Below are 13,786 nucleotides of genomic sequence, written 5' to 3'. Positions count from 1 at the left end.
TGATGACGTGATACTATCAACTCAATATAACATCAAGTAAATAAATAGAGCTATCTCAGTCAATTTACAGCAGAGACCATTGAAACCTGGCAGGCTAATAGTCCTAAAGGCAATACACCTACAGCTATAAAAAATTTGGTTTCCATGGCAACTCACTCTTTTCCAGTCCCCTCCAACCCGATTTCAATATTTTAGTGATTTTCAGCTTGAAAAACATATAACAAGGCCACGAACTTGACCTAACATATTTGTACGCTAACTGGATCATGCAGATGAGGCACCATTGGCAAATATCAAAACAGAGCGCCAATGGTAGCCAGCAAAAAAAGTATCAGGGAGGACTGGAACCCAGTATGTTGCCATGATAACAAAACTGATAAGCTCATTTTGTGGAGCGCACCTAGAACAATGTCACTTCAAAGAATCAAGCATTTCTGATATAAATTGGCTGAGATATCTTTTTTCATAATATTTGATTAAAATTTGGTTGATATTATGGCTAATTTGCATATTTTAAAAACTTGAATATCTCTGGAAGAAAAAGAGATATTTGAAAATAGTAAACAGCATTCTTCTTCTCGTACAGACTACTTGTTTATGTTTTAAAGTGGCTTAGATTTGAAAGACGCGAATTTCGTCATAGTAGCACTTTAATTGCTATTACTAACAATTATTTATTATATTAAATTATTTATTATAAATGATGATCATCATGATGGTGTTGATGATGATGATGTTTACGACGTCAACTATGTCAATGATGTTGGCAACGACGACGACAATGATGATGACAATGATGAATCGATGTTTTTTGCAGGAACAACAGTCAAAGTTCACATTGTAAACCTTGAAAATGAGACAGTTGCTCCACCTGTAAATGTGCGGCCACTGCTCAATTCAACTGTGAAGGATCTTCACATTCTTATTCATGAGGTATTAATCAATGTTATACAAATGTTACTTTCTATTTTACTCTGTAGTGGGAACACAGTGGTTGTTGAGTGGTCAGAATAACCAATCTAAGTGAAGCAAAAATAAATATAATTCTTGACCATTGTCTAAAGATTTATTTTATGTACGTCGGTTCACACAAGATACTATTGGAATGACTGAATGCTAAATCATGGTTCAGGGTGAATTAATCACTTAATAACTAGTCTCATTATTTTGAAAAAAAAAAAAGAAAAAAAAAAGGGACTCACAGCTACCAACCAAATCAGGATCATCGGAACAATATTCAGTTGGTCATTTCACATTTCACAGGGTGAGAGGTGGGGAAACAGCATGACTATGGTAATGGTAATGGTAATGTATTTAATATATACTACACATATCACAGTGTCATGGTGGTTAACAATGATTATAATTATAATTGTTATTTTGGGTGAGATTGGATGTCAGCATGTAAAGGTGCTACTGGCAGCTGTTACCAGTCCATTTGATTGATAGGTTGCAATTAGTTATATATGAAATGACAGGAGGTTTAGTTTTGTCTGTTAATTCACTGTTTCCTTTTTCTTTCTCCAGAAATTTGACCTTCCCTTAGAAACCATGAGAGTTGTGTTTGAAGGAGCATACTCTGATCTAAAGCTGCTGGACAGCCCCAACAAAGTGTTAAAAGAACTGGGATTCTTCAAATCTAACAAGGTACTGTCCATCAGATAATTCCACAAATTATCATCCAGTTTTATAGCTGCAGCTGTTGTATATTTATTTAGTTCTGTGTAAAAGTGGTTATTGTGGAAAACTAGATTTCAAGAGGGGTTGTGAAGTATTCCAGGAATACTGACAGAAGTTAATTTAAAGTCATTCAGACAAACTACATGTACAACCACGATAATTAAGTTTGCTAGCCAGGGCAATCTTGTCTAGGTTTGTATCAGATAAATATTTTTTTCTTTTCTGGTTCTTGGCAAATTTCACGGGAAATTATGTAAAAAAAGCGTTATTTTCAAACATAATTTAGGGAAGAAAGAGGTTCAGAAGTAAAGCAACAAAAGAGCACGCAAAGATATTTTTCTAATTCTTGTTTTTTATATATTTATTTATTTTTTAATATCACAGGTTTTTGTGGAAGCTTCAGACATGGAAGAAGATCTTCTGTTTAAAGACTCAAAGTTGTTTAAAGTTTTGGATGTGTATCAGCACACCATTCAGCTGTGTGTAGTGTTACCCGACCCCGCCAGAAAACCATCAGGTTAGTTGTGGTGCTTATATTATCACTCACAGATGATTTGGAATCTTTTCCCACAGTGTTCCTCTCGTAATTTGAAGTACATTCTACAGGGTTCATACAAGTAGTACAAAAAAATCTTTTAAAGAATCCCTAAAAGGAAGGTTATTTGATACACTTGAAACTGTAGACTCCTATATTGAAGTGGAAACGATAATTGACCAAATGAAAAACTGATCATCCATGATATTCTCTTTGCCAGTATAATCTGTTTCTCCTTTTCCCTTTTCATCTCTTTTCTATTGTAATATTAATGATACAGTTGAACCTCCCGTAAGCGACCACCCATAATGTCAAGGATATGTGGTCGCTTATGGAAGGTGGTCGCTTACCAGAGGACAGACCATAGGGGGTCTAAGTTTTGGGTAATTTACATATGGTAATTGCGGAGACCTATAAAACCGTCCTAACCCTTCTGCCAGTGCTTATCGAAACCCATAGTAATAACTTTCTTTAGCTACAAGTATATAGACTGGTCCAAAATTATTCTAGGCAAAATATCTTAGGGTCTATGGTGATTATTGTTTGTATCTCACAAATTGCTCTTAAATGCACAGCGATTGGAACAGTTATTGTGAAAGAAGCTTAACTCTTTTATTACTCCAGGTGGCGCTGTCTAAATTTTTCAGGGAGCGGAACATAAGTAAAAAGATAAGAAAGATAAAAGATAGGAGAGTTTTTTCCTACAAGGGATTCAATCTGATTAAAGTTTATTCAGTGTGAAGTATAGTGCATGTATATTTTATCAATTGTTTCAATACTATGCTATTTCGGGAAACACTTCAGGTAGCTCCGGCTGTGAGATTTACAGCGTCCGCTGTAATGGTGTTGCCAATATGTTACAGCGGCACATAATTCAATTTCCGACCGTGAGAGACACAGCAGATTGTGTGTCAAGTGGTCGCCTACGGGAGGTTAAAAACAATTGAAAATTTTAAAGAATCATCTCTAAAAGTGGTCGCTTACGAGAGGTGGTCGCTTACGAGAGGTTCTATCTATAGTGATTTGACTTGAAAACTTTTGGTATTTTGGAAAAGTGGTCGCTAATGAGAGGTGATCGCTTACGAGAGGTGGTCGCAAAGGGAGGTTCGACTGTAATAAAAAATTACATAATTTACTTTAATTTTGATATATAGTCTTTTCTAAATCTGCGTTATTATGTAAAGTTAAGTTTTCTGTTTTCTAGCATGTTTGAAATTTACTGTAATTTTTTTTGTCTTGTCCTGCCTCGACTAGCTTTCTGGCTATTTGCGGGACAAGCCCTTTATATAATCTGTATCTGTAAAATAAAATTGTTGTTGTTGTTGTTGTTGTTGTTGTTGTTGTTGTTGAGTAGCGGAAAGTTTGGACAGTACTAAATTTTAGTCTAAACAGTATTTTCCAGGACTAGAAAGTCCTTGAAAATTGTAGGAGATCCTGGAAAATCCTGGAAATTTGTAAACTCATGTAATAAAGTTTTCTTGAAAGACATTGAGGAGCAGCCAGATGGGAAGATGATGATCCAACAACTTAAAAATGCTTAATGTGTTTATGGGTCCTGGAATAAAAAACTCTCTGAGGCCTGGAATGTTTGCTTTGAACTCTTAGAGAATACAAGTAGATGTATATGTGAGGCTGATGAAGATTCTGGCAAGAGTGAAAATCAAAGAGGTAAGACCCTTGGTTAACAGAGGTGGCATTTACTACACAGCACAAAATTTTGTGCAAACCACTCTTCTTGATCAGAAATAGACTTAAACTTCAATCTTGGACAAACCTGCACAAAAAGCGAATTGTGTGTGTAGATGTCCATCTTGCTTGAATTGAATATATTCTGAACACACTCAATGTTGCTTTGAGGGTCGGACAATAATGAGCCTTTTTTCAGCAGTGAAACAACACTGATAAGGGGGAAGAGGGAGGGCTTATCAGTTTTGTCCAAGATTGTAGATCAGGAAATATTAAGACAAGTATTGGTTTGTAACTTTAGTCTGGGTTTATTACTTGCAATATTCTCTGAGTTTGTTAATTATACTTTAAATATTATTGGAAGCATTTTGTTTTATTAGTACTTTGCTGTGCTGATGTTTGTTGTATAATCAGTATTCATGCATGTATACTTTGCTGTGCTGATGTTTGTTGTATAATCAGTATTCATGCATGTTTGCAGAATTGTCATTATAATTTATTACTATTATTATTATTATTATTATTATTATTATTATTATTATTATTATTATTATTATTATTATTATTATTATTATTATTATTATTATAGTCACTGACAGTTGTGTAACCGGAGAAAGATGTAAATCCTTATGGTAGCCACTTAAACACTGGTTGTGAAAAAGATATTGTGATTTGTAGCCATTTATGAATAAGTAAGATCAATTTGCCATCAGGCACATTACAGGTGGTTGACTGAGGACTTCATGTTTTTGTTTTAGAAAAAACCTATCACGTTGACAAAAGAATCACTCTTGGAAAGTTGAAAGAAATTCTACAGAGTGATGTTGGTTGTTCACCTGAATATTTTAGGGTAAGACATTAAATTCTTTTCATATTTAGCAAAATTTTAAAATGTAACTTACAACAGGGAGCCAATTAAGCCGTAGTCTCTGTTAACTGCAGTCCTCTTCATAACGAGTCTTAACTTTCCATAAATTTTTTGTCATGTGGTGATTAAGCCATCTAGTCTCATGAGATATTAGACTAATTTACTAAATTAAATAGTCACACCAAATTTTTAGGACTGGTTCTCTTTGATGCGTAACCTTTAATCCCCAATATCAAGAACAAATTCATTCTCCTATCTTGTCCCCATACTTTTCTTATAACAGTGATGGGGAGAAGTTATTAAAATATCAAGAAAATTCACCTTGGGTGGTCATTTCCTTAATTTTGATGACCTCAAGGTTGAATAATCATTGATATAATATATTACAAGGAGAAATTTGATGCTGATCACTGTTAGGGCTTAAAGGGTTAATTAAAAGGTATCTTACTTTTGCCTTACTCATTTATCTCGGAGTCATTTATCTTGACAGGACCTGGTAATACGTACCTTTGCTCACAACTTCAGTTTAGTTTCAATTCTTGTTAACTCTTGGTCCTAGCTTTTCATAATCACTGACATTCAGCAATAGGATTTGTTTGATCTTAACACGTATCTGGATTTTTGTTCTTTTCATGATAAATCCTCTTTATGCTTAGGTTTACAGAGTGTACTCTAATAACCAAGAAATTGAGTATAACAAGTTGTCCGATCCATTAACAGGCTTCAGTGATGACTGTAAGGTAGGTGCCAAGTTCATCTCAAAGACAATTATACAAAATTACAATGTTTGCTTGCTGAAAGTCACTTTCATTGTATTTGTGCATGGGCATTCTGGACAATGTACCAAAAAGATGGTGGCTGGTACATTTACCCATAAATTATATTCTTAGTGTGTGAAAAACACTCATTAGATAAAAATGCACAGAAAAAGTTCTAAAAACTTCAAACCTAACATATACAGCTGTTTTGACAAAGGTTGTCCAAAAAAAAAGAGCGTAAAACCATACACAACAATCCCAAAATGTAGCCTGGGAAATACCCAATAAATTTCAATAAAACCTCAGAATCCATAATGCCGCGACCGTACAGTGAAGACTTGAGATGGCGGGCAATATGGATCTCGAACTTTAATTTTATTGAAATTTATTGGGTATTTCCCAGACTACCTTTCGGCATTGTTGCGTACGCTTTAACACTTTTTTTTGGACAACCTTTGTCAAAATGTATACACAATGTCGACAAGCACAGGAACGAATGTGGCAAAACTTATGGAATTCTATGTGCCTATTGACCGTGTTAGGTTCGCTTTAGTATTGTGGTAGAATGTACAGCCACCATTTTTTCTGTATGGTGTATTGTGGTTGCCATGTAATCTTTTGTGCCTACTGCTCTGTTACTTTTTAGGTGCGAGTCAAATACAGCCGAGCCCTCAAAAAAGGAGAACATCAGCTGAGAATATTTCTGTTGAATCCTGCTGAAAAGGAGGTGAATTTCTTTAGGTAGTTCTTGTACAAATTCCATGCATCTCTGCACACTGATCTCAAGAAAAATGATATGATCATATTATTTTATAATTTGATGTATGGAAAAATAAGTCAATTTATATTTCGAAAAAGTTCTTATGTGGCTCAGAGTTAAGGGAAGTACCGGTAAAATAAGAGAAAACAATTATTTACTGCTGATTAAAAATGATTGCTGATTTTTTTTGTTTTATTCCACAAAGTCTAAGAGCCATATGAGGACTTTTAATTAACATCACGTGCTCAATTATGAAATGCTGGACACGCAGGCAGTCTATTTAAGTTTACTTAAGATAGAAAAATTGCATACAAAAAACCAATTTTCAAGATTATGTACACTCACACAGTAAATTACTACTTTCAGCCTTTTAAATACCTCTGTGACTGGATAGTTAGTGATGGAATGTCTGTGAAACAGTGCAAAGAGCTCTTGCAACCAGAGATCTGTGAAAGATGTGGCATTGATGTGCCACTTGAAAGGTAAGGTTTTTTTTCATTAAAAAAGTTTAAACAAATTAATTGATGTATCTTATTGAACTGCTTAGAGTGTATTTTGGCAAGCGAGTAATTATGTGGTGTGGCTATTGTAGAACTGGGAATTAAAGTAAAAATTAATGTACTTTAAAACAGCTCACTAAACTATCTGACTAATTATATTATATTAAAACTGATTTTAGGAACAAAATACTTAATACTTGTGTTAGATCTTAATTTGTGCTCTCTTTTGGGTGGAATTGGATATCGGTGACAGTCACTGCATATTTCTTGAAAACAAATCCTGAATAGAATTTTTTTCCAATGATTAATGATTGCAAAAATATTAATATAATAGGCTGTAAGCCCATGGAAAACGTATTTTTGAGTTGGTGGTATTTTAAAAGACGAGAGGTTCTGTTGTGGCTATTTTTTCCTGTTACTTTTACATTTAAATCTGCTATCTTGTTGATTTCCTTGATGCTGCACTTAAAAACATTCTTCCCTGACTTTAATAATTATGCTCTTTTCTGTTATTTTTAGTCTAAGATTGAGGAGAAAAAACTGGAAAAATCCTGGGAGAGTGTACGTTGACAGTCAGGTATTTGAGGAGAACATTCAAGTGTATGCAAGCTTCGAGGTGTTTTTGGAAATACTAGAAGGTCTGTACAATGTAATGTAGAAAGATACAATTCTGATGGTCACAGCAGCAATATTGTTTTATTTTGTCATAAGAAATCAATTTCTAAGTCTATTATCATACTTGGTTATCTTGGTGCTACTCTGTCAAGGGGTTGGGTACAGCTACAGCTACACATAGGCTATCAAACTCAGTCTAACCCCCCCCCCCCATCCCCCTGAAGTTGTGTACATACCTAATGTATCTAGTACATGACTACATGTGTGTACATGACTGTGCAGCTTTTCAGAGGGAGTACCCCCCCCCCCCCTCCACTTTCCTCCCCAATCTTCCGAACTTCCAAAGGCTCACACCTATAGAAGGAAACTCCATCTTGGGTTTTCAGGAAAGTTGTCTCTTCAGTATTAGTTTCTTTTTAAATTGCATTTTATTTCCCTTTACCATATGCTCATTACTATTTATTTGTCATGTAAGACAAAATATTAAATAAACAAACTAAGGTACACGAAAGTCACTTAACTTGAACATCCCAAAAGCAGTTAGACCTTGTCTTAGTTTATGTTAAATAATAACTTAACAAGATTCCTTGGATTCAAGGGTGAGTAATCTAATGAAAAGTGGTCATAGTCAGAGAATTACTTTGTAGCAATACTGTTCCTAAGTCTCTGTAAGTTAAAAAATATTGATTTTGTTCTGTCAGGTCCTGAGAGAATGATCTCAACAGACCACTTATCAATCTATGTACGGCAATGGCATCCTTCAACTTTAACTCTTGGTGTTCAGAAGGAAGTTGTTCTGAAAGAGAGTTTGGTGGAACACTTGAAAGAGGAGGTAAGGCTAAATAAGCTGCATTTTCAAGAAAAGATTTACCAGTACATAGTTTATTCTGTGCAGTCACACAAAGTGTTGGTCACTAACAAAACAAGGATGCCCATTATATAGTGACTGGCTGATTGATTGATTGATTGATCGATTGATTGATTGAACTTGCTGTAGCATGCTCAACCTCATTAAAGAGATATTTTGCAGAACACCAGTAGCAATTTAATCAAGGTTTTTCTTGTATGCTTTCATGACACACTCAGCTGAAGATAATAGATGCTAAGAGAGCACAAGAATACCCTCTGGCAACCAGGATCTAGTTACATTTTGCCTCACTTATTATAAGTTATGGGAAACATGGGTCCAGGTCTTCATTAACTAGTGTATTCTATAGTTTACGTTGTTTTTCTTTTTCAGATCAGTAAACTTAGTGGCATTCCAGTGGAGAATTTAGAGCTATGCAAGGTAAAGCCCATTATTATTTTATTTAATATTATTATTCATATTATTATTTATAATCATAATTTTCAAGCTTTGGGGCTCTTGTTTAAAAAATACTGTGCACTTGCAATGTCATGTACTGTGGTGGGTTAAATAGTATTTCTCCTGACAGCTCTTTGGAAGCATACAACTTTTTTAAGTTATGAATTTATTACATCAAAGACAGGGAAAATGTTATTCCCTAGTTTCCATAGGCTCAATTTCCGCTGCTCCCTCGCGGCTGGTAATCGAGCCTATAGTTTCCATAAGTTATGGCACTTATTAGGCTAAGGCTAATAAAACTGTAAACAAGTGTGGAAATTTGGACCCTGGTCCTATTTGATCTACAGAAACATCACTTAAAAATGCAAGGCACTACTACACACTGTAAAATGTTTGCTAGCGTATCCAGTAAAAGTTACAAAAATTGAACCAGCTAAATAATGATTTTTATACCTGAAGATATGTTCAGAGAAGAAACTAAATTATGCCTGTTCCAGTGTGGATCATTATCTAGAGCTATGAGTTATTGTCATACATCTCTCGCTTCACAGTAACATTTTTCTGCACATGTTTACAGGGCCGTGGGCAGTTTCCTTGTGATGCATCAGTTTTAGAGATTCATGGGAATGACTTTGGCTGGTCAGCTGACATGACGTCACTTAGTGCAAGTCCTCTACTGATTCATGATGATGGTGCCGTAGTTTATTACAGGTGTGGAAAATGACAGTTACTTAATATAATAATAATTATTATATTAAATAACTGTCATTAGTGTAATTATTACACTGTATTCTTACTAGTGGGCTGCTGTAGTCATATTTTTCACTTAAGTTTCACAAGAAATGAAATATCTTGCATTCAAATTACATTGACCTGAATGAAGTCAATTACTGGCTTCAAAACTGAAAAAAAATTCAGCCTGAATTACAATATTTGAACACATATGTACGGGTGTATTAATAATAATTTCATCTGTAACTGAAATGTTAAGCTGTCATTTAAAATGTAAGCTTCTTCAGTCTATAATTTATTTGTATTTTTATATAGCTAATATATTTTTAACAATTATTCCACAAGAGCCTGTTGGATATGAGATGAAAGATAGCTAACGAGGCGCATAGCACCGAGTTTGCTATAAAATCATCTCATATCCAATAAGCATGAGTGCAGGGCTGTCTACTCTCACGGATAATCCGGGAGTCTCCAGATTTTGAACCGTATCTCCCGATCTCCAGATTTTGATCTATATCCTCAGGTCTCAAGATTTATGTCTGTAATCTCCCAGATAATTGACGGAGTTTGCTATTTGTCGTAGACTCGACTCTCTGACAAGAAAATCTGTAATGTTTAGCGTTGTTTCTGGTACTGTTTAAAGTACGTCCTCACCCCCCCCCCCCCCCCACGAAAATCTGTAATGTTTAGCGTTGTTTCTGGTATTGTTTAATGTATGTCCTCCCCCCCGCCCCCCCTCCGAACCCATGAATTTGGACATGATGAGGCGCTTTGCTGGGGAAGTCATGTTCTCCATATTTGAAGATGTGTGAGGTTGACAGCCCTGTGAGTGGAACAATTGTTTTATTAAAAACAATCAAAAATTTGCAAAAGCAACCAGTAGACAATTTAATGGTCACGTTTTCTCTGGCATAGTATAATAGCTCATATACCATGGCTGCTAAGCCGATCAAATCCCTAGAATTGCATTATACAATGATCCAGTTTTTATTAACCTTATACTTATTTTATAACCTTATACTTATTTTGAACTCGAGAGAGAGTTTAGTTCTTATTATGAATTTACATTTGTGTAATGAGCCTATTGGTTCCTCATCAATGTCTCGTGCTTAAATAAAGCTTACTTGCTTACTTTTAAACTTACTTTCTTCCTCAAGAGATAAAACAGAGGAGCTTATGGAAATAACAGAAGAGAAGAAACAGGAAATCACAAAAAAAGAAAATGCCAAGTGAGATATATACTAAAAACTAATAAATTATTAATAGATGTATGTAGTGAAGCCATAGTAGTATGAATCACATGTTATTTATTTGCAATGCAAATCCATGTAGCCACTTAACTTTTAATTAGTTTTCATGAATTTGTGACATTTTTACATCTTTTTGACAAGTTTCTAATGGCTTCTTTTCCAACTGGGCAATAAAAATACAATTCAACAGCTGAGCACAAATACACAGACCACAAGCAGCAGCCTTATGAGCAGAAATCATGCTTGCAAGCCGGATCAAAAACCCCTAATATCAAAGAAAAAATTATCCTCTCTTGTCCCTGTACTTTTCTTATAAAAGTACTGGGAAGAAGTTAAAATATCAAGGAAATTGACCTTGGGAGATCATAAATTATTTTTAATTCTCATGACCTCAGGGGTTGAATAAGCATTGTTATTACAAGGAGAAATTTGATGCCGATCGCTGTCAAGACTTAAAACCACTGCATTACCATCGGTCCATGGCTGCACATAACAGTTGATCTATGCCTGTTTAGTGATGGGTTTTCATGTTTCTGGTCATAGAAGGATGTATGAAGTTCTAAATCAGTATTTGGGCCATAGGCAAAGTAGGAGAAGACCTTTCATTATACACTCATGTTTTCATTTCCTTCCTTATCACAGATCCAACAACTCAACCACAAGAGCTGGTAGATTTTCCTACAAAGAAAGAGCACTGAAGATTTACACAGATGACAGCAGACCAAACAACTGAAACGAACTGGACACTAAATTTATCAGTGCACATTAACACAATTAATTTGTACTAGTTAGTCAAGATATAGGTGCCTTCTAACCGCTGATGGGCATTCATGACTTACCTGTTAATAGGGAGTCTTCTGCAGATGTGATTCTGCAAAAGATAGGATTTAGTTGCATAGCTATTAACTAATAGGTGTCTTGTTCTGTTTTTGTAACAAAAAAGTGCTGTTAAATCAGCCCTGCCTATGTCAAACTTGAAAAAAAAAAGAAAGAGTTGTTGAATGAATTATAAAATAGTGTGCCACAAGTGTTCACACCCTCAACAATGCCATGTTTTCTTTTCACTATTTCATGTTTATTTCCATTTTCTTTTCACCTTTTTCGTTTTTCACATTACCATCATGGTATTGCACACCCCCACCCCTCCCCCCCCAAAAAATAACTTGTTCGATTATGTAACCATAATAACATGTACAGGGGTAGCTTCCATTCCTATCACACCTCTCCAAAGCATACCCCAGGGAAAAACTGCTTTGAAGCATTAACTCCCACAAAATATTTTCACTTGATAAATGTGCCGTCTGCAAAGTAAACTATCCTTGCAAAGATTTCCAAACTTGAACTAACCTGTGTGGTAGATGCTAGGAAGGGGATTAAGGGAGGAAGGGAATTAGATTATGCTCACATAAAGTAAGGGAAGCACAGGAAGGGAAAAGGTTAGAATCTCCACATGTTTTGAGTACCTTCAGGTTTTCAAAATTATGTAGAGTCCACCCATTTAAATACCACATACATCCTCAAATGAGTGCCTGGGATGTTTATAATTTCAAATAAATTTTTGCATTTTCTCTGACTATAAAGATTCCATCAATCATTTTAAATAGTTTACTATTAATTAGTTGTTGGGCTGAAAAGTGAGGCTTTTAGAGGATGTAAGAAGATATCTTTAGTTAAGTTATGGTTTGGAAATGCAACAAAGGTTTCCAGTCCTGACGCAGGGGTGCTTAAATTTCTAGGATTTGCTTTATTTAATATTTAGAAAGATCTCTACAGTAGGTAGTTCTGATGCTTAAGAGAATATGCAATAGTTGCATGATACAGCTCGCTTAGAAGCAGAGCTGCATGGCTTTCCTTCAGCACTTTAGAGCAGATGCAATAATTTAATAATAATATAAATACAAAAGCGTAACCATGTTAAATTGTTAGTACATTTGAAACTAGCCTGTGACAGTATCTGGTTCTTAAATCAAGGGTCAAAAAACTGTTACTATAATTGCAGCTTTAAGCTACTTCTAGACTATTATATAGTGGTGTGGTTTGGTGTGGAAAAATGTCAAATCCGTGACCACAGGAGCTGTAAAACTCAGTGAAGCAAAGCCCAGTTAAATCATGATAAGGTTATGGTGTGTATCCCAATTAGCAATGAGGAATTTTTTTTCCTTTTTTTGTGTTGAAACTATTTTTTTTAGAATTGTTCAAACTGCTCTCATTTCTCATGCTGGCCAGTGTTGATGTTACACTCAGTCTTTGTTAGTTCTTCAAATTCACCACTTTCATTTTGTAGATCAGATTTTAAATAGATCCTGATACATAGCAATAAATTCTGATCATTTCATTCACTTCATTGATTTCCACTACTGTGAAACCCTGCTTTACGGACACCCGCTTAATACGCTCAGTATTATGGACAGTTTTCTTGGTCCCGCTCGACACATTTTCCTTAAAATTAACCCACTTAATAAGGACAGTCTGTAATACGGGCACTTTTTCTGGTCCCAACAGTACCCGTAAAAACAGGGTTTGCCTGTATTAAAACCTTCTTCTCTTCTATCTGTTCGAAAAAATAAAAAGGCTTGCGAGTTCAAATAATTATTATTCTGACTTTAAGCTTACCGCAAATTGCTGTACCGTAAATAGCCTTGACCTGTAAAAAATTTATATATCTTTCTTGAAAACTATTACCATCCCAATAAATGTTTTCTTTCTCATTGCCGCACTTGACGTGGAAAAAATCAAAATAAATATTAATTAGAAATGTTCGAGCCTGAATCATTGTCTTGCTTACCACTGAATTTTTTTGCCACATGATGTTATCACAAGGAAAGGAGACACGCAATGTAAACTATACTAATAACTTTTTATACTTACCCACTTTTTCAAAATAGACTGAGAATTCAAACATTTTATTGGGGTGATCTATTACAAATACTGTAACATGATTGTAGATAACAAGGGTGATCTGTGATCTTCATCTCATATTGAGAACCTTAACTACATAAAGTGTGGCGTTCTTTCTTATGTCAATAGAAGTTTACTTTCTTTCATCTTTTCTAGGCATAAGCAGTCAGGGAGGGGAGGGGCTTGACTGCAGATCAA

The 13,786-nt window shown here is 35.0% G+C and overlaps 1 protein-coding gene across 1 annotated transcript in view; it reads left to right on the top strand.

Annotated features, from left to right (window-relative positions):
- Window positions 1-13,459, top strand: part of LOC146467834 (ubiquitin carboxyl-terminal hydrolase 47-like) — a 33,204-nt gene extending 19,745 nt beyond the window's left edge. The window contains exons 21-34 of the mRNA XM_085125448.1: window positions 818-933; window positions 1,528-1,647; window positions 2,065-2,197; window positions 3,821-3,883; window positions 4,660-4,751; window positions 5,426-5,509; window positions 6,174-6,254; window positions 6,654-6,769; window positions 7,307-7,425; window positions 8,104-8,234; window positions 8,643-8,690; window positions 9,286-9,419; window positions 10,598-10,669; window positions 11,333-13,459. Coding sequence (XP_084981574.1) covers window positions 818-933; window positions 1,528-1,647; window positions 2,065-2,197; window positions 3,821-3,883; window positions 4,660-4,751; window positions 5,426-5,509; window positions 6,174-6,254; window positions 6,654-6,769; window positions 7,307-7,425; window positions 8,104-8,234; window positions 8,643-8,690; window positions 9,286-9,419; window positions 10,598-10,669; window positions 11,333-11,423 — 1,400 coding nt within the window. The 3' untranslated portion in view covers window positions 11,424-13,459. The remainder of the gene's footprint in view (window positions 1-817; window positions 934-1,527; window positions 1,648-2,064; window positions 2,198-3,820; window positions 3,884-4,659; window positions 4,752-5,425; window positions 5,510-6,173; window positions 6,255-6,653; window positions 6,770-7,306; window positions 7,426-8,103; window positions 8,235-8,642; window positions 8,691-9,285; window positions 9,420-10,597; window positions 10,670-11,332) is intronic.
- The last annotated feature ends 327 nt before the right edge of the window (window positions 13,460-13,786 follow it).

The sequence above is a fragment of the Pavona decussata genome, unplaced genomic scaffold, assembly GCF_977016875.1.
Source record: "Pavona decussata unplaced genomic scaffold, jaPavDecu1.1 SCAFFOLD_134, whole genome shotgun sequence".
NCBI classification, from domain to species: domain Eukaryota; kingdom Metazoa; phylum Cnidaria; class Anthozoa; order Scleractinia; family Agariciidae; genus Pavona; species Pavona decussata.
Note: the sequence above shows the minus strand (reverse complement) of the source record. Positions and strands in the feature narration are given on the sequence as shown.